The sequence below is a fragment of the Protomyctophum parallelum genome (genome assembly GCF_964188405.1).
Source record: "Protomyctophum parallelum genome assembly, chromosome: 8".
In the NCBI taxonomy this organism is placed as follows: domain Eukaryota; kingdom Metazoa; phylum Chordata; class Actinopteri; order Myctophiformes; family Myctophidae; genus Protomyctophum; species Protomyctophum parallelum.
In genome coordinates, this window is record NC_139703.1 from 33,379,748 (window position 1) to 33,406,744 (window position 26,997).

At 42.5% G+C, this 26,997-nt stretch overlaps 1 protein-coding gene across 1 annotated transcript in view; it reads right to left on the reverse strand.

Annotated features, from left to right (window-relative positions):
• The window catches only part of grm7 (glutamate metabotropic receptor 7), a gene marked incomplete at both ends in the record, with an annotated part of 205,608 nt that overhangs the window by 52,875 nt on the left and 125,736 nt on the right, over nucleotides 1-26,997 (reverse strand). The window contains one exon of the mRNA XM_083772088.1: nucleotides 18,633-18,772. Coding sequence (XP_083628214.1) covers nucleotides 18,633-18,772 — 140 coding nt within the window. The remainder of the gene's footprint in view (nucleotides 1-18,632; nucleotides 18,773-26,997) is intronic.

The following is a 26,997-nucleotide window of genomic DNA, read 5'->3' on the forward strand; positions in this document are numbered from 1 at the left end:
CTCCGCATATACAACTTTGCAGTGCACGTCACAAGCCTTGAACACAGAAACTCCCACTGTGAGTAGTACAATAGTAGTCCAATGCCTACAAAGCCATCATCTGTGTCAGTGGTGGAAAGCAACTATAAGTACATTTACAATTTTGAGGTAAATTGTTTTTCTCCAACAATGTATTTATTGATTTTCCTTTTTTTACAGAATCAGATACAAATACCGGTATACAAAAAACAACAATGAACATTACAAGACAATCATTCATACAAAGAAAGCAACAGAAAGAAAGAAGGAAAGAAAGACAGACAACAGCACTACTCCTCTTCAGCTTCTTCCATTAAATTAAAATTATTGTTCTTAATATATTGTATAAAACGACCCCACACCTCCTGAAACATTTCTTGTTTGTCCTTAAGAATGTATGTAATCTTTTCCAAAGGTAAACATAGAGGCAGTTCCTTGAACCACTGTGTAATACTTGGTCTGCCTGGCCTCTTCCAGGTCAATGCTATCACTCTTTTAGCTTGTACAAGACATAATATCTATAAACATTTGTTCAATGCGCTGTATCTTATGTCCCTTTGGATAGAGGAAGAACTTTGGTTCTGGTACAATATTTATTGACAGAATCTTCTGTATGTCCTGCCCGATTGAGGTACGTTTTATACTCAACTAGATCTCAAAGGCAAATATTGTATTTTTACTTCACTATAAAACTATTTGAAAATCAAAATAGCCAATTTGCAAGCTCACAGCGACACATTGCTTGTATATCTGCTATTTTCAACAATTTTTAATACCTTTGAAAACTGCATAATGAGTACTTTAAGTATGTATTTTTTTTATATATAAGCCTTTATTGGATAGCGTACAGTATGGTGACAGGAAATGGGGAGAGAGATGGGGGGGTTGGCATGCGGCAAATACCGTCGGGATCGGGAGTCGAACCCGCAACACGCCATCAGGCTGGCTTAGGGCTCATACTGTCTGGATTTGGTTAGGATCACCACCAACACCACAGCTGACAGACCGAGAGGCACCCAGTGGACCCTATTCTCCCAGTTGGAAGACCTTGACTTCGCTGATGATCTTGCTCTCCTATCCACAAACCACAACAACATGCAGACTAAAACTGACAGGCTTAACACCTTCGCCAGACAGGTCGGACTCGGTATTAACACCTCAAAAACACAAGTGCTGTGTGTGAACTCCACCCCCACACGACCCATCCTTGTCGATGAAAAACCACTTGAGTTTGTGGACGATTTCACTTATCTGGGCAGCCTTATCAGTAAGGACAGTGGGGCATCAAAAGACATCAAAGCAAGGCTGGGAAAGGCTCAGGGTGCCTTCTCCCAACTCCGATCTATCTGGAGATCAAAGCAATATAGCCTTAAAACAAAGATGCTTCTATACAACAGCAATGTCAAGTCTGTCCTGCTGTATGGATCTGAGAGCTGGAGAGTGGTCAAGACAGACACAAGGAGAATAGAAGTATTCCATAACAGATGCCTCAGACGTATATGTCAGATCTTTTGGCAGAACAAAATATCAAACAATGAACTGTACAAACAAATAGGGAGCCGGAGCATTACCAAGGACATTACACACAGACACCTGAGATGGCTAGGACATGTACTGAGGATGGAGCAGGACTGCATCACAAAGGTGGCTTTAAGATGGACACCACCAGGAAAAAGAAAACCTGGGAGGCCCAAGAATACCTGGCGCAGAACTGTGACGCAGGAGCTGGAGCAGATTAACCTGCAACATGCTGCCAGGGATCGAATGAAATGGAGAGTGCTCATTGAAGCCTTATGTCCCATTGGGGACGAAGAGGAGTAAAGGCCTATTCATAGTCTGGATTTTCGGTGGTAAGGTGACCACCGCTCCGGTGGTGAGCTGACCACCGGAGCTGAAATAACATTGAGCGGTGGTGAGTAAAAACAGAGAGAAGGGCTGGAGCGGTGGCGGTGGTTTGCTCTTCACCGCGGCTCGTGACGTCATGTTGTAGTTCGGTGGTCACCCCACCACCGTAAATCCAGACTATGTATGAGCCTTAAGTAAGTAAGTAAGTGAGGTGACCACCGAACTACAACATGATGTCACGAGCCGCGGTGAAGAGCAAACCACCGCCACCGCTCCAGCCCTTCTCTCTGTTTTTACTCACCACCGTTCAACGTTATTTCAGCTCCGGTGGTCAGCTCACCACCGGAGCGGTGGTCACCTCACCACCGAAAATCCAGACTATGAATAGACCTTTAGCAGCCTAGGTGCCCGGAACCGCTAGCCGCCCGGGCCAATACTATATATATATATAAGTATATTTTGATGCCAATACTTTAGTACTTTTACTCAAGTATTCTTTGAATACCGGACGTGTTTCTACAATAGGGTATTGATACTTTTACTTGTTGTATTTGTACTTATTCCAGCACTGAACAGTCCAAATAAAGTGTCACAACTACTGGTGAACATTGGAACCCTGCTGCTCGATCTGGTAGAAGAGTGTGTTTGTGTGTTCCAAATTGGAACCCAAGCACTTCAACAACTAATGAATGTGTAAAATCCAGTCTGAGAACTGCCAATGTTTGCTTTGAAAAACAGAACAAACGTGTGGCATACTGCTGGAGCAGCACCATTTTGTATGATGAGTTACAAGTTATAATATTTTTAATAATTGATATGATTTATACAAGCCATTTTCAGTTAATCAGTCTGAACCGGATAGTGATATACTTTCATGTACAACAGTTAACAGTGTACCCACCTCTGAGTGTGTGTGTGTGTGTGTGTGTGTGTGAGAGACGTGTGTGTGTGTGTGTGTGTGTGTGTGTGTGTGTGTGTGTGTGTGTGTGTGTGTGTGCGTGCGTGCGTGCGTGCGTGGGGGTTCTTAATCTCCATGCTGAAACCTTCCTCTACCCTTCCCTTGTCTGCACTCTGCATGGCTCCAGAGTTCCATCAGTCGTTAACGGATGTTGTAATAACCACAGTGTAAATACTGCATGGCTTCATGTATTTTTTAAGAACAAGGGGATGTGGGTTTCCATCCACGGCAAGCTACTTTATGGAGATGTACACGGCTCAGGGTCACGGAACATTGAGAACCCAATATGTCTTCCCCATCCGTTTCTCGCTTTCCTCTCCTCTCAGTCTCATTCCATTTCATGCTTTCCTGGCAGTCTTACCAAATCCAGTGTGACTGAGACCTTATCGTTCTTTCTCTCGACTATGGAGAGACACAGGTCATTGAACAAAGAGATCCCGATATGTTCCTATCTTTCTTGTTGTGTGACTTCTGGCTTCCCTGCAAGCTCTTTAATCTTGTGCACTTGTTTCCTGTTAGCCCTTGCGTGTCTACACCGCAAATCCATGCCACCCGTATAGCACGACTCCCTCTTATCCAATGCATTACAGCACACAGATACACACAGCCGGAAAGGATAGTGAGATGTCATGTTTTTTCTTCTTTTTCATAGTGCTTTAATTCTGTTCTCTCTTACTTGTTGGTGTCATATTTTGCCTCATTCGTAGCCTTTTCACGGCTAAAGGTTAGTCACAGGTCCATATGATAACCAGGAATGTCCAATTATTCTTTATTAAATTGGCGGATTAAGTAGGACTAACGACCAAAACGTTGATTTAACCCCCCCCGAACGCCTGGGGTTATTTATTTACATGCACAATCTATATACCAAACGAAAGCCCTAATTTCGTAGTTTACATAGTTCACAATTAAAAAAAATGGGCGAGATTTGAGCGAGTTGTGACTCAATGAAACTGTGCGGGTCGAAAAAAATAGAAAAATGGCACGGGGGTACTTCTCCACGGAGGGGGGGAGGGGGGAGTGGGAGCAGGGGGGAGCAGGTGAGACTTCAAGGCAGCAGCACATCACTCTTCCATGGGCTATAGACCGTAAGGCTATGAAGCAATCTAGAACTGGGCATAACGGGCAACGGATATGGGATCTCTTAAAGGCAATGGCACGTGGACTGGTGATTGGTTCAATTATTATTTCTATAACGCCCAAACCACACATATGCATAATATAACAGGTAACGGAGTTGTTTTAAGGATTTAGACAGGTAACCAAAATACCAACTTTAGTGGGGGGAACAGCCCTTCCCCACTGCTAAATCCCAAAACAGTGTATTTAGAAAATGGAGCCCTCCGTCTGTGAGCCTGCTGGTGACTGTGGAGTCCAAGATGTGTGTGCATGGGGAATGTAAAAAGATCTATAAAGTCTCAACCTAACATCCTCGTTCCAATACTTTCCTTAGACACTCAAACGGCTAGGTCTTGCCCAGCGTGGGCGATATTGTTCATGGAAAGATCAAGATGAGATCAACATACGCCTCTTTCCTACCCCTTGCCTTGCTCTTCTTTGACATATTTCACCATCCTCTGATCTCCCTCTCTTTGACAGTGTTTGAGATGCCATGCACCTTGATACCTGGACCTTTTTCCTGGCAACATTATGAAGAAGCACAGAAAATGTACTCAAAGGTGTTACTTAAGTAAAAGTACCAATACAGTAAGAACTCAGTTACAAATAAAAGTCTGGATTTCAAAATGTACTTGAGTAAAAGTGCAAAAGTATTGGCATCAAAATGTACTTAAAGTACCAAAAGTAAAAGTACTCACTATGCAGAATGTGCCATTTCATTATAGAAAATAGCCAATGTACAAGCTCACAATGTGTCACATTGCGACGCATTGTGAGCTTGTAGATCGGCTATTTTCAAATGGTTAAAACGTATATGGTCGAAGTGGTTAATGTATGTTTTGTCATAATAATCAAAATCGAGTAACTAGTAGCTAAAGTTTTCCAAAATAATTAATAAACAATAAATGTAGTGTAAACATACAATATTTGGAGTGCAAGTTAAGTAAATGTTACTTTCCACCACAGTCTATTGGTCGTATAGTTGCTATGAGACCCATCTCTCTGTGTCACATCCACTTTCTTGCTTCCCCCCCCCCCCCCCTACACGAGCTTTTATGGTCCCTCAAAACTCTTTTAAGTTACAACGCATCTGGTGTGCCATGTTCTTCCTCTCATCAGTCACTTACATGACATGTAAATGCAGGCAGTTAGAAGGTGCACTGAACGATGAGATGCCAACATGCCTCCCCTTTCCTGCTTCCCGTGTGCTAGATTCTGTTTCATCCACATCTCAGTCAGTGTTTAATAGCTTCCGTTCGCTTCCCTTACAGAGAAATGCATTTACAGACTCTGTCTTATACTGTATGTCCCTTTCGTAAACTGAAAGGGAAAAGCCATTATGGATCATGGAGAGGCACAGCCTCAGGCCAGAGAGCGATGAGATGCAATTTGGTCATTCCTGCCATCTTTTTTCTAACCTTCTTGTACCCCCTTGCACTCGCTTTTAGGGTGTTATGTCATAGTTATGCAGTTCCCCTCTCTTGCACCCCATAGCTTAGCTAGCAGACACACACGTATGCATGCGCTGTCAAAGGTGCACAGAAAGATAGTTCTCATAAGCTGTCCTTGTCTGCGTCTGTCTGTTTACCCATTCCTTCATGCCCTCTCACTCTGTTATCCTGTAGGCCTATTACGGGATCCATTCATGTCTCCTTGGAGAACATGTGTGAGCCGTTCTAGTGGGTGCATGGGTGCAGGTGCAGGACATTGTGGAGCCAACTTGAGACAGATGGTACAGCATCAAGCCAACATTGTAAAATTGACAACCTTGCACAGTACCATAGAATACTAAGGATTATTTGAATTCAGGTGACATTAGGTGTAAACCCAAGGGGATTGAGTTCAATGCTACACCCTGTAATAATTGGTATTTGGTTCTTAACTGCTACTTAACTTTTACATTCAGAACAGCGCTGCTAGGATCCTGATGTGTAAATGCGAGTACATCACAGCCATCCTCTGCTCACTCCACTGACTGATTTAAGAGAGGACTTAAGACTTTCCTTTTAACAAAGCATTTTTATGGCTATGCCCTTATGTTTGAAATGTTGTGTTCCCGTTTCTTGATGTTTTTAATGGTGTTATTTTTCTTCAGTTTTTTTGCTCATTGTGGCACTTTGAGATTCTAAAGAATAATTATTATTATTATTACCCAGACAGAACCACATTAGATGCACATATGTACGTTTTCCTTGGATCTTAAACATTTACCGGAGCACTCTTACATGTAGTGAAGGAATAATTTATACTGTGTTCTCTTTGAATTCTATAGACACTTCTTTAAGTTCACAAAATGCTTCAAAGGCAATGAAAACAAGCAGGCAAACACACCACATTGAAGTAAAATAAGTAAATAACCATGCCGTGCAAGAAAAATAGATAAAAGGAATGCTTAGATGCTATGAGAGACAGTGAGAGACATGCGAGACTTGAATTGGTACATCATGCAGCATTCACGCATCAGTCATTGAAAGAAATAGGGTGACCCACTTCCTCCGCATAGCTGAATGGAAAGTACCTCACCCAGACCTACAACCTTTTACCTTAGATTTGACTGACACAAGCAAGGATAATAATCATTTAAATGCCTGGGCTATGTATGCCCATCTAACGTTTTGGATGTACAGCAGTTTAACCACTTAAATCCTATCCTATTATTATGTTGTTGAGTGGAGTCCCACAGATTTTCTGTTTGGGGTCTACATTAAAGGAGTACTAGTTCACCAAAGAAAATGACATATCTTCTATCAAGTACACATCCCATGAACACATGAACACAAAAAAAAAAGTTTTGTTTTTTAAACATTCCTGAGACAATAAGTTGATGTCCGGCAGTGTTTCCGGTATAGGAGACTCAAAAGAGACTTTGACAAACCTAGCACTGGTTCTTGAGATTAGTTTATGGATCTCTAATGGTTAAGCACAGAGATGACAGAGGTGCTAATGTATATAGCACCTTTAAGATGGTGCTATATGGCAACAAAAGTGGGTCCCCTGTGGTCACATGCCAATGAACCACCTTTTACATTTTTGACCTTCCAGTAGTAAACCTTGTGACAATCCATTTAATGAAGAGGGACATCTTAAAGATATGTAAAAAACAAAAACAAAACATTTGTTCTACCCTGTGGGTATATCTTAATTCTGGGGGCTTTGATTCTTGCAATAATAGATGTGGTGGACCTGCTGTATATGTACCGTAAATCCTCTTTTAGAAACCTGGGCTTTTATTTGTCTCAACCAATTCCGATACCAGGCTTTTATTGGAAGGAGGCAGCTACAAGAAGGAGGCCTATATTTCTACTTTTCAAACCGATCATAATGAATAAATCACATTTTGGGTCAGTTAGAACCCAGTAAAATGTGCTGGGCTTATGTATTGAAACCAAGTCCTCATGAAATATTAAACAGTGCAGTTGCAAGTGTTCATTGGTCATTTGAACTTCCAATATTGGCATATTGCCTATGGTAAATGCCATACCATAATAACATCAACACATCATCGTAGGTGTGTTTGGTCAATAAAGTGCAGAAACATTAAAGGAGAATTCCATACTAAAAGGCTTTCTTACCTTTCTTTGTAGTTGTTACGTCCCCACCAAAGAGGTCCAGGTGTTATTTTGTGCAAAAGCTCCTTATTGGCTATTTCCCCTACCATAAGCCCTAAATGAATTGCATTGAATTGAATGGGAATTGAATGGGGCTATGGGGTGTTGTGCTAATTCGCTTATTTCCATCGCTCAAAATTATAATTTCTTTGTATATATCCTCTCTTCATAATGTAAATAATATCCCAAGCGGCACACTTTACTACTTCTTTCGATGGAAATAAGCGAACTAGCATAACACCCCATAGCCCCATTCAATTCCCATTCAATGCAATGCAATTCATTGAGGGCTTATGGTAGGGAAAATAGCCAATAAGGAGTTTTTGCACAAAAAACACCTGGACCTCTTTGGTGGGGACGTAACAACTACAAAGAAAGGTAAGAAAGATAAGAAAGCATTCTAGCATGGAATTCTCCTTTAATCACCAAACTCATCAATTGTATCGGAAACAACCCACACACTCAGCATGGTACAGTGACATGACCAGTACTATAGACGAATAACAGTTTATTCTGACCCCTCCACGAAAAGGCCTAGTTGTCCTGACCCCTTATCCATAATTTATACATTATGGATAATTAGTGTGGACTACCAGACATGGACATTCATACAGTCATAAGTGGCTGTTCTCAAGCATCTTATCCGTGCTGACAGTACGTTCAACAAAACCAAGCTATGCTGGATGCCTTGCACGCAAATTAACGTAACATCTTCAAATATACACGTCAAACATCAAAGGTCTGACATGTGTATTTATATAGGTGAGTTGCGAGTCCCTGTCTTGTTTTTCAGACATCAAAAGTCTCCCAGTAGCTCAGACATTAAAGTCTATTGGCGTTAGCTCCGGACCAACACCCACAAGAAGGCTAAAAACCTGCAAATCTCCACCATAACCTATTCTATTTGGTGTTCAGAGCTCAGATGTGGTCTTCTAGAGCCTGCTGTATTCAGTCATTTACACACATTAACACAAAGCATGCTAACGACTCCGCAAACTGATTATCCTGTACGCTACAATGATAGCATTGGACGACCAACCTTTTCCTAGGCCGATAGTAAATGTTCTCTTATAGCAAAATCACACAGCATACCTCAAAAGAAAGCTTAACTTGTCCACTCAAATTAAAATTTGGAGATATGTACCTTTATGTAACACCTGCTTTTGTAGTAACATACTCTTCTTGAACAGAAAGCCTAATTAGGAGTGGATTTATGTCAGATGCTGTGTATCCAGCTCGGCTAGCCGAGTTCGCAGAGGGACGGTGGTGTTGCTGTTTTTTCCTCCAAGGTGGAAAGACTATTGTGACGCGGTTAGTGTTGCTGCCCGCCTGCCCACCTCCCGTAACAGTGCATTTGCATTGTTCCATCTGACCGGCGTTGATCACCATGATAAAGAAATAACCGCTCGCCGAGGGACGAAACAATCTGTGATAGTTTTTTTGTTTGAGTATGAAGAAAAAAGGAGACAAAAACTCACACTCACAGTCACACTACACACAAGACCCCTTCCTTCCCTCCGCTGAAACAAATAGAAGGGAGCCCTCCCCTTCCTGAAACAAAGGCTACGTTTACATGAGCAGTTAAATCCCCTTTTCATTCCGAATAGAAGTTCAATCCTATTAAACGTTGTTATGTAAACACCTACAAAAACTGTGTGTGTGTTCAACGGTCTCTCTCTCTCACACTCTCTCTCTCTCTCAAAAATAACGAGCGACCCGATACAATAATAATCAGTGTGTTGCGTGCCCTGGCCGTGCTGTAGATAATAAAGTAGGCTACACATAAAAACGAGATGATCACCTTCCCAGTGGAGAAGGGGAGCCGCAGCATGTGGGGAAAAAAAGACGGTAAACATAATATGTCCGTCCCTATCCAAGCAGCAGCCTCAAAACTACTGCGGAATGAAATGATGAGATTTCAAAGTGTCGTCTTTCGTCTGAATATCACAATGAATGAACTGCCTATATTTTATGTGTCCAACAGATGGCGTAGTTTCATGTGAATTAACATGTATCATGTCTTCTTTCACTTCTCCATATAAACACTCATTCGGAATGACCATTTCCCATGTAAACAAGCGGGAAAAAACATTACATCGGATGTATTTTATTCAGAAGTATTTATTCGGAATGATCACCCTTCATGTAAACGTAGCCAAAGAGAGAGAAATAAGATGAGGTGCACCGAGCCAATAGAGCTTGTTATGCAGCGATTCAGGTTCAGGTTCAGGTTCAGGTTTATTTGTCATTTGTATAGATACAGAGTATACATACAATGAAATTTATTTTGCTCAGAGCACTACATCTATAGTGCAAGAAAAGACAAAAACAGGAAAAGAAAAGTGCAAGTGAAGTGAAGTGCAATACAGTTCAAGGTCAGCTGTTCAGCAGCCTAAATGCCTGGGGGTAAAAACTGTTACTGAGACGGGTGGTACGAGATTTGATGCTCTGGTAGCGTTTTTTGGAGGGGAGTAGTTTGAACAGGGTATTTGCGGGGTGGCTGGTGTCTTCCATGATGTTATTGGCTTTTTTCATACAGTGAGTGGTGTAGATGTTATGGAGACTGGGTAATTCTGTAGTGCCGATGATTTTAGCTGCTGTTTTAATGGTCCTCTGCAACCTCTTGCAATCCTGAGCGGTCGTGTTACCGTACCACACTGTGATACAGCCAGTTAAGACACTTTCAATTATACAGCGATAAAAGTTCACTAGTCCTTTTGTACTTAAGCCAAATTTTTTAAGGCGCCTCAGAAAGTACAGTCGCTGCTGCGCCTTCTTGAGGATGTACTCGTTGTTGAGTGACCATGTGAATGTGTCTGTGATATGTATGCCCAGGAATTTAAAGTTATCAACTATGTCGACAGATGACCCTTTGATGGAAATGGGGGTGTGGATGCCTTTGGACTTCCTAAAGTCTACAATGATTTCTTTGGTCTTATTGGTGTTAAGTGAGAGGTTGTTGTTATCGCACCATAGAGTTAGATCCTCTATCTCCCTCCTATAGGCCGTCTCATCACCGTCGGTTATTAGTCCGATCACTGTGGTATCATCCGCAAATTTAATTATGATGTTATTCTCGTATCTGGCGACACAATCAAACGTAAACAAGCTGTACAGCAATTCAGTTGACCTGAGTTGCATGGGAGTCTCCGAGCCGCCATTACGTGACAATACACCAACCCCCTACCGTCCTGTTTTCAGGAAGAGGCATTTCTTTATTTTTTTTTGGATCACGTGACCGGGGCTTTGTAGCATAGATCAGAGCTGCTTTATATATTGTCCGGGCAGGTAGAAAGGTGAATGAAATTAATCAATAAAAAAATGCGGTAAACATAGAAATCCGTGTCCCGCACCAGACCGGTGGGATTCGAACCACTTAGAAATCCCTTTCTCGCATGGGATGTGTTAACACATGCATGCACTCAAGACTGTTTCCATATCCATGCACTGAAAGTGTTTTTTTGACAAATGCTCGGACATAACGTGATGCAAAGCTCCTTGCACCGGCCATTGGCGTACAGAGGGATAGAAAGGAAGTGCCTTGCAAAATATAACAAGGCAGTAGAAAACAAGTCAACTTCTATTAACCAAATATTTTCTTTTTGTGCAGTTTCTGTGTGGGAAATGAATGTGATATTGCTTATTTATAATTTATTTTAGTGTCTTATAATCCCGTAAGGGTTGGGTCGATCACACCCGAAGACACGGGGAAAAAAAACATTCATTAAACAAATTCATTCACATGAACGAGCGGAACCAGTTCCGTCCAATGGGCTCCACTCACAAGCTTGTGCACGAGGTTGCGCACGGAGGTGACTCTACTGTGAATGCGAGGCTACGCAAAACTCATCACATACGTAGGCCTCAAATAAGCCCTGTCCATCAACCTTTTACATACCCGGAACAAGGGGTGAAAAGGGAGTATGCACTGGGTGAGCAACTCCATACAAGCGAATGAGAGGGGAAAATCAGTGTGCGTGCGCTTATGCTTGCGTGGCTGGTGGGTTTTTAGCATGAGCCACTGGCGCACCTTGCTATTGTATGTTAGTGCTGTGTTGTACACGTGTGCGAAATAAGAGACTTCTCAATTATATTATAGGCTGATTTGTTACGTCTAGAAAGTCTCCTATCTCCAAGGTAGGCGGGACATGCCAACCGAGAGAATGCTCTCGAGGCTTCTGATAGGTCCCCTTATCATTAACTAAACTCACTCCGCAAAGCTGTCAGTTTTGTGTTGCGACTGCAGGTCACAGTTTACTATGAACAAAACGCCTCGTGACACGATCCATATATGGCCTTCTCCATATACAGTATGAAGATCACCCAAGCAACTCTACATCTGACCTCACGGACACCATGTTGATCTGACCTCCTCAAACCCTTAGATCTAAGCTGACCTGTTCTGACATTCCATATGTTGAGCCACCCCCACCCGTCATTCCTCTTCGATGTCTCCCTTTTGATACCTGTCCATTTAAACTCTAGACAGGCCGCCTCAAAGTCATTAGCGCGCGCGCGCGCACACACACACACACACACACACACACACACACACACACACACACACACACACACACACGGCGGAGAGCCAAACCTTGGAGTCCCCCCCCCCCACCGACTCCGTGGTTTAAACCATAACACTATTTGTAGGTAAACACACTAGCACACAGAGGAGGCATCATTTTGCCTCCTCACATTCATATTGCCTCGTCACATTCAGCGTGTTTACTAAATGTTTAGTGAGTGCGGGGACTGAATTAATCTGGCATTGGATGAGGCACGCTCCAGTGCCTGGTGAGGATTAGCCGAAGACATCAAGTGAGAAAAGCATGCAAATGAGTCACATACAGAAAGACATTTTCCCTGGGGCACATCACAATGGACATGTCTCAGTATAGCTAAACAAATAGGTCTGATCAGAAGGTGGCATAGTGGTTAGAGTGTCCGCCCTGGGACTGGGCTCAGATTCTCAGATGCTTTTCCCAGATTGCTTTTGCAGATTATTATTATAATTTGTTTGCCAGGCCTCATTCACACGTACCAAACACCAATCAAACAAATGTTTGGTCGCTTTTTTGGGCCACCACAATGCTTTTCCAATGGGAATCACATGGTTTGACCAAACTTTTTTGTTTGATGAGGGGGGAGGGGCAGAACACCACCAGCAATCAGCAATCAAACACAAATGTTTGATCAAACCATGTGACTCCCATTGGAAACACATTGCGGTGGCCCAAAAAAAACGACCAAACGTTTGCTTGATTGGTGTTTGGTACGTGTGAATGAGGCCTCAGGTCGTCCGCCATTAGCTAACCTCTTGCTCAATTCTTAGCTAAAATCCTATTCACGACCTGGGGTAATTCTTGGCTCTTGAATAAGGCAGCACACTGAAAGCCCTTGGCAGTTAAGGGACTGCAGACAGTAACAATTTTGGCAGTCAATGAGTATTTAGGAAGATAGCCCGACCATCGCTTAAGCCACTACAGGCAAAATGGTGCAGATGCATCTCCTAAGTGGGTGCCATCTGACAGCCAATCTTGCGGACGTCCTATGTTTACTGGTGCTAGATCTCGTAAGAGTGTGTTGCTGGGACAGAGAAAGGTCGATAACAAAGTAGGCTAGATTTTCTCCTGATTTGTCTCTCTGTAAAAAGCCATTTTAGTATCAGAATGTTATTGGGAAGATTGTGTAGCTTGTGACGATTGTGTCCAATATTTAGTTCAGTGAACATCGCGCTAAAGAATTGTTCAAAAGCGTGTTCACATTCACTCTCCAATTTAATGAACTGACCTGCTTCCAGTCTCCTAAAGAGGTCACTGTCAGAAACAGGAATGAAAAGTCAGTTTGGCGGTCTTTATTTGTATTTATTTTTCTTAGGAAAAAATAAGAAATGTCACAAAACAACATTGTCTCCTTTATCAAATGTATTGTGTGAACCGCAGTCATGTAAATAACCTATTTCTGTCCAGTGATTCACTAGTCCTTTCAGGTAATTCCTCAACTACACGTAAAGTATGTCAGCAAGAGCTATCCGAGGATAACCAAATTATCTATTTGGTTATAAACTATTAGTCAATATAGATGCTGGGACAATATTGCTGATACATGAGATCGGGGTGCCTGTCCTATTTAGAATAGGATGTTAAAACAAAGAAAAGAAAAGCTAAACAAACACAACATCAACAATGTAATCACATAATATTGTACATTCTGGTTGGAAATAGAGCAGCTGTCCAATTACATGCCATAATGACCCTGCATGGTGTGTAGGGCCAAAAGCTATAAGATCAGCCGGTACTTTAGTAAAGAATGTCATGGTAGTGATTTCATTACTGTAAATCATTCTCGCAGGGATCCATTTCCTATATTCCGTATATATTCCTACATATACGTATATGTGGATGTGGGCATTTATTTTGCACCATTTTGCTGTGAAAAGCAATGATGTGCCTGCACTGTTTCCAAGGTTGGAATTTACTCAATCTTATTAGAAGACGATATGTCAGTATGTACAGTATGTGTATGAGTAACCATAACAACCGTACACGAAATGTACCAATGAAGAAACATTTAACCTTATCCACCCCAAAATAAATCGAGGTATGTTTATTTTGTGCAAAAGTAAACAGTTGCCTGGAGGAGGTTTTGTCTGCAAAGTTAATAGAGCTGTCTGGGGTCAATATCGCTAAGTGAAATAGTTTTCCAAGACGGCTGAGTAGGCCTGACAGGGGCCCGTTAGACCATAACAAAAATCTAATTAACCCATTAGGTTTACACAAAGCCCTGTGCCATAGGCAGGAAAGAAATGGAGGAAGAACAAAGCAAGCATAATAATGATACAAAAGCGACATGCAGTACATTTGTACTTCCTTAATGCTTAAGAAATCAACTAATTAGATCAGACTATAAGAGAAATGTGCCGAAAATATCTGGCAATATGAGGGGCTTATAATCTTCATTTCTGTAACTATCCTCGTCTACCCTGCTGAAATTTGCTGGCATTTTTACCATTGAGCAAATAGGATGGCCTGCTTGCTCAGGGTATGAATTGAATCACACCCGTGTGAAGTGAGGGGCACTCTTATCATCGTACAACACATATGAGGTAAATTCTCCATTCATTGTCAATTGGAATTTGTGTAGGTTGAAAATATAGCCAATTTGCTCGCTCTTATCATCGTACATCATCATGACGTAACATGTCGATTTGCTCAGACACATATGATGTAAATTCTCATCATTGTCAATGACATTTAATGTTTGTGTTAGGACAACATCTATATAGCTGTATGGGGCTATAGCGAACTAAAAAAGAAGAAATGTGTCAAATCCTGCATGTAGGTGAGACACCTTTCACATAATTTAAATAAAAGAGCAGATCAGAGTGACTAAATACAACCATCCCAATTCTATATTAAGTTACGTATATTGTATTAACAGTACACACTACCATTGCAGATTAAACAAAATTATATTTTATCCATTAAAGAAAACAAAAAAAAACAGTGCAGCTTCAAACCATTCAGCAACAAATCACAGTCAACTTCTGTATTCTTCTGTTCTTCGTGTTTTAAAATGCGGCCAGGCACAGGTCTCCACCAGGGCACGTCAGGTTGTGGCCTCCTGGTGGCGCTATAACCGGCCAATGTGAAAAGGGTGGGTTATATTCCTCAGCCTAGTAGGAAAGTCTGTGAAAGATTTCACGTAAATTTCACACTGCGTTCATGATTTGAGGCCTTTTGTTCAAAACGGGCCAATCCTGCAAACTTTGAAAGCCAATGTTAGCCAATTAGGATGGAATATGACATATCAGACAGATCCGTCTTGAACACATGACTATAGAGATAGTGTGTAATGATGTGCAGGATTCTTGGATAGAATCAGGAGGAGTAATATAAAGAAATGTGTTTTTCAAAAGTCAGCCTCCTGGTGACGCTATAACAGGCCGTTCTGGAGAATTTGGGGCAGAGGTTCATCGTTGGCATCCAGGGAGTGAGTGTGCAAAATTTGGCATGGACCTGGTTAACGGTGCCAGAGATTAGCTGGTAACAGACGGACACACGGACGGAGTGCAAAACATACTCTCTCCCCATGCCTTCGGCCTGGTGGAGACAATGATTCTACACAAGCAGCATGCACAAAGGGAACCATTCTAGAGGAATAGTAGGCTATATTACAAAATATCTTTCATCTGTCAGCATGTATGGCGCATTAAAAGTTAAGAAAATCTAAAAATAAAACATCACAAGCAAGTAAAAGTTCAAACATACATCCTCTCTTTTCCTCATCACAGCCATGGAGCAGACAAGGGCATGTGGACCAGATCATGTATGCCAGCGAGGCACATTAGGATAATTGATCCATACATAACGAGCCAGACAACCCCTAGGGGATGTTGGGAGTTCTCATCTCCTACAGGAGCACAGCGAAACCCGCAAGTTCAAGGGAAGGTTAACAATCTTCAAAAGATGACGATCGATGTTCGTCTTCTAAGCCATGATCTTTAATTGCCTCAGACAAATTGGATTAGGTTGGACAATCATGTTTGAACATGTATGCGTGGTGTTAGCTCTCCAATCTCAACACGCACACGCACACGCACACACACACACACACACACACACACACACACACACACACACACACACACACACACACACACACACACACACACACACACACACACACACAGAGAGAGAGAAGAGAGAGAGAGAGAGAGAGAGAGAGAGAGAGAGAGAGAGAGAGAGAGATATAAGGACAGAGGGGGAGACGCAATAAAAGTGAAGCATAATAGCAACAGCAAGCGCCACATCTGGCTTACCAGGGGCTATTGAGGTGAATAATTTAGCAGTGTGAAGCAGCAGAGATATGGCTGTGAATACAGAGGCGGAACCACGAGTCACACAGCAGCTATAACACTAACCTACGATGCTGTCTATTGTCTTTCTTCTTACACTGACATTAACAAGCACAGTACAAAGAAGCAAAGCTTAATTGTGTCTGTGGGCTCAAAGTCGGATGTGACCTCAAACGAGCTCCTTGAGTAGTGAAGTTGTTTCTCATTGACTCTTGGGGTGAAATAAAGAGGTTGGACATATACCTGAAAACAACTCAAATGTTTCTTTGTTTCCCCATGTTGTAGTGGCACTGGGATACGGGATTATACTGCATCACTGGGGCCTGTAAAGCTGCAGTCTGCAGAGGCAAACAAATTAAACATACAACACCGTAGACTGTTGCCCCAACCGACATGCTGCAGATGCTGTATTGTGAGGCATGTTGCTGCATTATAGAGAAAAAATGTGAAAGAACTCGAGAGATCCATTTAACGCCTACACAACTATGTGTGTGTGTGTGTGTGTGTGTGTGTGTGTGTGTGTGTGTGTGTGTGTGTGTGTGTGTGTGTGTGTGTGTGTGTGTGTGTGTGTGTGTGTGTGTGTGTGTGTGTGTGTGTGTGTGTGTGTGTGTGTGTGTGCGTGCGTGCGTGCGTGTGTGTGTGTGTGTGTGTGTGTGTGTGTGTCTACTGCACCAAAAGCACAGACATTTCCCAACAGTGCACTACATGTACAGTCCACATCAGCATCTATCCCTGGACATGATTGGAACTCCCCTGATTCAATGCAGTTGCCAACCCTTGCTTGAATAGCATGCATTCACTACATGTGCACAGTTTGTCCACGTAAAGTTATAGAATAATAAAAACGGTAGCTCTCTGGAGTGACAGTTTTGGCAGAACTGTGCCTTACTGTAACAGGGTAGTAGTAGTAGGCCAATTAAGTAGCTGTTGAGTGATAATATTTGGATAACATAATACATGAATCAGAGTTGTTTTATCCGGCAAGTTTCTCAGCAAGCATGTCAGTACTAGCCTACATTATGGTGAAATAATGTAACACCAGTGAGTCTGGAATTCTGCCCATGTATGCCTAATTTGTAATACATTTGGAATCTCTGGGGAACCTATACTAACAAAAGCAAAAGTTCAATTTGGAAACCCAGTTTTGTTTCATTTTAGTTTTTTGTCGGTTGATTATTTAAAAATAATGTAATCTAACAAGCTGTATGTTTTGATTTGCCACACAGTCATACAGTATGTCACATCATAACCATCATAATCACTACAATAATATTGATGTTATTCCCAAGCCTTGCCTCACGAATACATTTGAACCCATATTGGGCGGGAACCCCTTTTGGTGTTAGCATTATGTTATGCTTTAGCTAGATCTACAAGCGGTGCCGCGCTACGAGCTTGTAGGTCTGCTATTTTTGAAAAATCGAAGAATGACTGACATAGAAACATAGCTTCAAACAGACATTTTTAGAATCTGATCTCAGAATGGGTTAAAATACTAAAACTCAAAGAACAAAACTGCTTCACAATGTCAATGTTGTTAGATGACACGAGTCTAATACTTTACTGTGCTGTGCTAATAAGAGCAATCAATGGTCACCGAGTTATGGCCATTTGAAGTGTTAAAAGGAAAACTTTGTTTTCTGTTGTTTGCTGTTCTCATGCCAGAACCCTGAATAGTGTCTGTGCCAAGTTTGGCGCACGGAATGGAGAAACGATGTGCCTTGACAACATGTGGCCCCTGGCAGCAGTAAACTGGGTTGTACAACATGGCCCCTGGTGGAGCAACGGTGCGCCTAGCAAGTCCACGGTGTGTGTGTGTGTGTGTGTGTGTGTGTGTGTGTGTGTGTGTGCGTGTGATATGTGTGTGTGTGTGTGTGTGTGTGTGTGTGTGTGTGTGTGTGTGTGTGTGTGTGTGTGTGTGTGTGTGTGCATGCATGTGTGTGTGTGCACTTTGTGCACCGTGCGTGCACAAGATGAGTCAGTTTTCTTCCCACTCTCATACTGTATCCCCTTTCTCATTCTTTCTCATTCTGCAGTTATACCCCTCCTCTATTCTGGCTCCTACACGTACATCAAAATGGCCACTGACTTTTCACCTCCTGCTCATCATTAAGGAAAGATTTTTCTCAGTTTCCTCATCACTGACGGTAGCTCTCTACCTTTTGAAATCTTGTGGCAAATCTTGACAGAAACTACCCATGTTTTGGGGGTCGTTTACTGTACTCACGTTGAGCTGCAGTGCGTCCATCCACTGTCCAATGACTCGATAGCCCTGTCCGGTCAAATTGTTCCGCTGGTACTGGAACAGGTCATACCGTCCTGGTGCATCGCCATTACGGTTGAATGTCACGGAGGTGCCGGCACTTCCTGTGGAATGGAACAGGAACATTAAGGTTGTTTATACTGTAACTCAGTCTGGTTAGGCTGTCAATGAATCAAGCAATCTGTCTTTATCTAATATGCATTGAAATCAGCAAGCTAAACAATTAACATGATTGAGAGTAAGGGTGTAAATACAGTAAATGGGATTATGTGCATTGCCCACCAAATTGACAGGCAGGTTCACCAGGTTGACTCACATTTTCTTTTGCAAAGTTGTATAGTAGATGATTATGTCAAAAACCTAATAATGAGTACTATAGGCAATAGGCAAACAAACCTAATAATAGTAAGGGCATTTTATCAGGTATTTGACCAATCTGGGAACTAAATCGTTACCAAGAAGTTTCTTCACCAATGTGTTTCTAAAGGTGTCTTATAACATGTACTAAAAGTTTGAAATTCAACTCCCGTGGGAAACCTCATAAAAAACAGCTCAAAGTCGGGGTACCGATAACCGATTTTCGAAAATTCGAAAGTGCATAAATTTGACTTTTTTTTACTTTTGAGGGGTCAAACTATGGTCTTTTTCATGATTCTGAGTTGATTGCTAGCATTTATTTTTCACCAAGACCATTCCTTAGTGGAAAAACTGCCACGCCCACTTTAGCATTTACAAGTTGCATTTATTTCGATTAGCATAATACTGATCCACCATGTCAAATGTCTGGAGTCAATGTCTGAGTCTTCTTCAACACCATCATGACTTGCATGTAATGCCTTTACAAACTCCACATGCTGAGATGCACTTGACATCATTCTTCTTGCAGCTGCATCGCCGGTTGCTGCAATCTCCATTACAATTGCAGCTTGTGAACTGTAGTAGCTCCTCAGGAGCCATGGGGTCTAGTGTTGGAACTGGTTCATAACCATGAACACCTAATGTCCATCCATAGTCACTGGGGTCCAGAGACATGCTCTGTATAGGATCCAGTCCCGGGTCTGTAGGTAGGCACGGAGAGAATGCTGTGCAGCTGCACCCTCTGTTGGAGGTAGATTATCTGGTTTAATCAGCCCAGCCGCTGCCTTACGTGAGAAGATGTTGTATCAAATTGCACCCAGAGTAGTACCTGGCCCATTGTAAATGTACCAGTACCAGAATGTCCTACTTCAGCTGCTCTCTCAGCATTGACTGAGTCAAATCCTGTGCTGGTGAATCCGGCAGAGAAAGATACAGGCATCTCCTTGTCTCGATCGTGGTTGAATGGGTTGTTCTCCTCGAACCATTGGAGGGCAAGTTCAACTGCTTCAGCATCTTTCTTCATCTGTGTTTTGGAAAGGTCTCTGTGGAGTGGAGCATGTTTCTTTACATCTTCCTCCATGCGCTGGGTGACATTGGAGAAATGACTGAGGGTGAGCACCCAGCACTGAGGGTGAGCACCCAGCACTGAGGGTGAGCACCCATGCAGCACTTGTGGCCAGAATCACTGTTTCTCATCCTCCCTCTGCTCAGTCCACCTTCTGATTTTGCTGCCTTCATTAATGTCTGCTCGATACAGATGTCACACCAGGTGCCAGACCAATCCTGGCTGGATTAACGGACAGCGTGGTTTCCATGGGAGGTGAAACTTTCGAAGGTCTCTTTGTAAGCAGGCAAAGTTTCAAGTTCCTTCATAAGTTGACAGTACAGCCGTACGCCTTTGGCATATTGATGATGGCCCGCAGCTACAAAGATGTCCAGCATCGTGGTAACAATGCAGGACAGGTGCCCATTGTGGTCTGCAAGCCGCTCAGTTTGGATGAACATCTTGATCACATCCACCATGTGGTGGTACTGCACTCAGAGTGTAGGTGTTCTTCCTCCTTCAGTGAGTCTTTTGAAGTTTTCTTCAAACCTCTGTTCAAACAGTGCCACTACTGGATCTGTTTATCTGGCTCCCATCTTCCCATCAGCTACCTTCTCCATGAAGGTCCTCATTTCAACAAGCTACTCCTCAGTGAAGGCATGTTTCATGGTGTGCTGATAGATGGCTGCATCAAGGAGGAGATGAGCACGAATTGCCTTGTCAAAATACCCTCCATTCAGGATGTGGCTGGCTGTCGTACTCCCTGGATAAATCAGCTGGATCAGCTCTAGTATTCCAGAATCCTCCATAATGTTGCCTATGGATCCAAGGTAGGACTTCAGCAGGTGAAATCCACCCAACCTCGGAATGACGGGTAGATTGCTTCATGATGCCCACAGTCTTCAGCCAGATCGGAAGATTGAACGTCACTATAGTGGCCCTGTCTGCAGAGAGCCGCATGCACTCTTTGAGAGTGGTGAAGATGGTGTTGTGGTCATTAGGGTCACCTTCGATGACTGGGAGGAAATCAATCTGTGTGCTCTGCTTGACATTATCTGCATGGATACTCTTCATCCAGCCATTCCAGTTGGAGTGTGGGAAGTCGGGATCCTGGGCTTTGATCACCCACCCACCCTGCTGCCCAGCAGGTGCAACAAAACGAGCAATCAACTACTCACTACTGCGCACTCAACACACATCAGTATAGAAATCAAAGGGACACACTAGAAGAAAAGCAGAAAAATATGTTGAGAAGCAGTATATTGTGTCCACCCGAGAAAAAGGATGCAAATGGCTTCAGGCATGTCTGGTGCTCCAAACTTCCTCACTTTGAATGGCAATCAACTATACAGCAACCACTACTAAACAATAACTAGGCCTATATTTACCATGTAAAAAATAAATAAAAAAACTAATTTAGCTATGTTTTACATTTACATGTACCCTGCAAGGGTAGGTGTGTGTGGTGTGGAGGGGTGCATTGGGGGGAGGTGAACGATGAGCGGGAAAAGTGGGTGCGGCCGTTTTTCCACCAGGGAGTGGTCTTGGTGAAAAATAAATGCTTGCAATCAACTCAGAATCATGAAAAGCCCATTGTTTGACCCCTCAAAAGTAAAAAGAAGTCAAATTTATGCACTTTCGAATTTTTGAAAATCGGTTATCGGTACCCCGACTTTTAGCTGTTTTTCATGAGGTTTCCCACGGGAGTTGAATTTCAAACTTTTAGTACATGTTATGTATAAGACACCTTTAGAAACACATTGGTGAAGAAATTTCTTGGTAACGATTTAGTTCCCAGATTTTCATAGGTTTCCCTTACTATAATGAGTATTAGGCTTTAGGCAAACAAAGTAGACAATATCCGCAAAACTGAACTGAGGAGGCAGCGTAGGAAAAAAATCACATAAGGAATACCACTATTTCAAACCCAGGGAGAAGGCAAAGAATAATGTGCCAAAGTGTGTGTGTGTGTGTGTGTCTGTGTGTGTGTGTGTGTGTGTGTGTGTGTGTGTGTGTGTGTGTGTGTGTGTGTGTGTGTGTGTGTGTGTGTGTGCGTAACCCTGCATTCTGAAGTGAACCAATCCAAAGTGTTTAGGGTGGACCTTCATGTTGGAGCAGTAACAAGATTGGTTTCTAAAGGAGTAGGCTTGGGTTTGTTAGAAGCTGTACCATTTCAGCAACTACCTTGGCTTTAGAAGTCCCCAGACGACTGGTACCTCCTCCCAAGCTGTTCCTATAGTGGCTTTAGGTATTCACGTGCTGGCATGTCACTGGGTGGTTGTTCATGTATATTATGTTATTAGTATCTGTGTAAGAGTGGTTCATATGTCTATTATCATGTCAATGATACGTGTTAACATGTAGTTTCATGTCCTGTCTTTTGGGTGTGGCATGACAAGCCACAGACAGACCTATAGGCCTCACAATAATTTTCCATTCTCTGGTTTTGACTTGCAGTTATAGCCTACTACTTGTCCCAATTCCACAGCATCTCTGCTATGGATGAGCTGCTTCCAAAACGATGCAATTCTTTCCCATTATGTCTCTTCCCTTATCTGTTCTTTTTTCATTCTTTGTTACCAGACAGGCCCCTCAAACACACTTTGTTTATTTGTTTTGACTGGCCCTCCCTCTTTGTTCAGGGCCGGGAGGCTATTTCAAGTCCGTATCGGATTTAGAAGGAGAGAGGAGTGGGAGAGAGACAAAGGAAACAACTGGAGTGAGAGAAAGAGAAACGGAGAGAGAGAAACAAAGAGAGAGGTGAAAAGCAAAAAGGTTAAAGGTAGAGAGACTTGGTTTGCTTAATGTCAAATGGGGTGGGAAGAGAGAGAGAGAGAGAGAGAGAGAGAGAGAGAGAGAGAGAGAGAGAGAGAGAGAGAGAGAGAGAGAGAGAGAGAGAGAAAGAGAAAGAGAGAGAGCAGAAGATGGGATCTCCTTGGGTTAGTAGAGGCTATTTTCTTAATAGGGAGCCTATGTCTACTTGTTATTGCTCCATGTCCCTCCAGTATATTTTTCTCCCTTTGGCGTGTGTGTGTGTGTGTGTGTGTGTGTGTGTGTGTGTGTGTGTGTGTGTGTGTGTGTGTGTGTGTGTGTGTGTGTGTGTGTGTGCGCGCGTGAGTGCGTGCATGCATGCATGTGTCACACATGAATGTATAAGCCTGATAGGGCTCATGCCTATGCATTGCTTATTCGCTTGGGTATACTAAGTGCATTAACTCAACACTTTCATCCCACTAGCCAATGCGAGGATTGTGTGCCAAATGACCAGCACACATTTCACTTGAGTGAATTCTTCTGCCCCATGGGCAACAAGACACAAAGAGGTTACCCCGCCTGCCCTCTTTACACAGCGATGAGGCTACATACATGGCTCTGCATTTCCACGAGCTTGTTTATTGAGAACTACATTCACATAATACTTACAAGAGCTGGGATGATCTAAATTGGTAATTAGGCCACAAGGCTGGAGTCCATCTCCAGCACACGCTTTCCAATTGTTTTCCAACATGCCTGCCAAGCGGCAGGAGTGAATCTTAATTGTAAGTGCGTGAACCCTGCCGAACCTCCGACATATGGGGTTTAGCTGGATAATCTAATGGCAAGCATGCAACAATTGCCTAGCGTGTGCACTCTTTATTCTCTACACTACTAGTAGGTCCACATACTGTAGCAGCAGGTACTTTATGTAGGCCTACTGTACATGAGATTAGACATGAAGGTGTGAATATGAACATACTGTATAGCTCTGCCCTCACTTTCTAAAATGCTGTTTATATAGGCCTACAAATGCACTCTTTCTACAGATTTGTGATTTGAAGATTTTTTTCTTTTCATTTTTCACAGTTTTATGAGAAAGGTTTTATGAGATTTTCTCCAACCAACTTGGCCACAGTAACATGCTAAAGTTTAAGATTTCTATTCAGACTATTATAAACTGTGCAGTTGCTAATGAGGACGATGTCTCAGTCCAGCATAATAGGCTACTCACCACGTCTCACTAATTATCTCTGAATGCAGTATTGCATGCATATGTGCCTTAGAATACGCACGCACGCACGAGCGTGCGTGGTATATCATTTAACTAAAATGAAAAGGGGGGGGGGGGGGGCAATGAATGATGGCAATGAACCAAATGTAGTTATGGTAATACATGCTGTAGAATAGACAATAAAATCCATAATCCACGGTCTAATGAACTGTGAAAAAAAATTCAAATAAAGGAACAAAATTTTGATCATAAGGCTCATGAGATTGCATCATCAAGGTCACCTGCTTTATGGTCGATACAATAAATCACCCCAATTATCTAATTAGAAAGAGAACTGGAAACATTATTTAATTCCTTGAGTAGCATTCCATCATACTGTTGCAAACAAGGACAAAAAAAACAACCTAATTTTGATGTTATAATTATGCTGGCTATAACTTTTGTTAGGGGTGTTACTTTTTCTAACATTGTCCATTTGTCCAAGTCAGACAGTGTGGGAATTACTATGCGAGGAGATTTTATGCTTTTTACGAGTTCAAGAACCTTTTGAAAAAGTGCCTTCGATGTTGGTTGGAAGAAACTTCAAGCGTTGTTGCTTCTTTCCTTCTTCTTGTACTACAAAGCAATCAAGGGCATAGCACCCCCTTATCTCCAGGAAAGGATCCACTCACACCTTCCCACACACTTCTTATTAAAACAGACCTCAGTTACAACTTTACTTGGGTGACCTTTTCCGTCCACACCAAATCTCTTCACCAAAAATGTATAATCTACAAGTCCACAACGCAATGCGTTTCAACGTGCTGTGAGCTTATAGATCGTATATTTTTGGCAAACGTTCCCACTAGAATAGAGATTCTGGGGTTCAAGTGGTTAATTTGTTATTTTAGGCATATCAAGCCTATTAGCCAGGGATTAAGAAAAACATTAGTTTAAAATGAACTAATTGCAATCACTTTCACAAGACATGGTGAACCTAATTGTTCTTTAGAGTCATGCCAGCCTGGACATTCTGTCCATAATTGTCATCCTGTCTGGCCGTGGATTCCATTATACACATTGGGCTCACTAATAATTATCTCATAATAGGCACCTCTCATATTTCCATCATCATTGTCCAGGTAGCTTTCACATGGCTTTCATAGCAACCGTAACACAGCGATTGAGCCAGGAGTAACAAGTGAGAAAAGAGAAATGAACTCTCAATTGGAAATCCAACTTCAGTAGCATACTTTGAAAAGCCATACAAGCCTTGCATGGTGACGTACTGACATTCTGTCTGGTGTCTAACTGGTGTTGCTCTGTAGAGCTTCTCTCTAGGCTCAATTAGTCATTCCTCCCATGACCAGACAACTGCTTTTAGATCAATACAAGGGTTAATAGCTACCCCAGGCAACACAGAGCAACGTCTTGAAATGAAATGGTTTTCATTTTCTGAATCGATATTTGGCTTGTTTTTGTTCAAATGGGGATGCTGGCGTGACAATGGAAGAAGTCTTTAGACTGCTGCAGAATAGAGAGTTTTGGAGGAATTTGTATTTTAATTAATTCTTATTTATTCCTTCACTATTGTCCTGTACTATTGTCCTGGGTTCATACAGTACAGCTGCGTGTCTCCATCAGGCCGAAGGCACGGGGAGAGAGTATGTTTGGCACGCTGTCTGTCATTGTGTCCGTCCGTGGTTCTGTGATCTCCAGCACTGTTGGCTTGCCTTGATCGCAGCAAAATGTGCACAAACACTCACTGGAAGGCAGAGCAGAACCTCTGCCCCAAATTCTTCACATGGGCCTGTTATAGCCAGGGGGGCAGTCAGCCAGATATTTCGTGAAGCCTCATTTGAAATCGGTAGTTCATATAATGGCCTGTTGTGGCGCTGGACCGGACCCAAAAAGCCCCATAGCTCCATAGAGGCCCATGTATTTTGGCCCAACTTCACCTAGACTGTATTACCTTAATAAACATGGTCATGAATACTTTCTTCTTCCAGTCACTAGTTTAAAGTCTCATTTCTAATGTCATAATATTCTTTTTGAAAAATTATGGTCCCATTAATTAAAAAAATGACCATAAAGAAAAAAAAACATCGCGTATGTTCTGAGGGGCGTGGCTACCATTACAGTCTATGATCGGGATTCCCCTCCCACTCGAGTCAAAATAAAAACCAACGGAGAAGAAGGGGGGAAGTCCCGCCTCGTTGTCTGGGCAGCCAATGACCAGCTGGTATACAAAACGGAGCCAGCCAATGGCCAGCTGGTACCAAAGATGGCGACTTACATCAGGAATTAGCATATTATTACAGGCTTCATTTTACGTTCATGTTAGACCCGGGGAACGCTTTGTCCATATTTTTTACAGTCTATGGTTATAGCCCACCAGGAGGCCAATTTACAACCTGTCAAATCAAATGCGCCTGTGGTCAAAATAAGCTTTATTCAACGGCCCTACAACTGATGATCGCGGTAACACAATGTCTTCTCCGGGTTAAAGCAAAGACTTGCGTATGTCACAACACGTTTTCCCACATCCAGTTTACGTTGTTGGGTTTCAGTGGAACCTTAAAAATAAGGGTTTTCACTGAAAAACTTTGGCAGTTAAGGAAGAATAGATGAATTAATAGATTAATAGATAAAAGATTGGCTTTTTGAACAAAACGCCTCAAATCATTGGTCTAGGTCCCAGCCTTACTCATCTGTGAAGAGAAAAGCCTGTCACAACTTAAGGCAGAGAGTGCATAGCCGGAAGGCCGGGACATCCGTCAGATGTATTTCCCCCGGATACGATCTTTTTCAACCAATCACAGCACTCGTTTCATTCACGTAGAATGCAGACAAATTTGTAAAGCGTCAACGTCAATGCCAAAATCCAGCACTTGCGTTTATTCACTCTACACCGTAAATCTACACCGTAAATCTTGCCCAGTGTGTCAAATCAAGTGTGG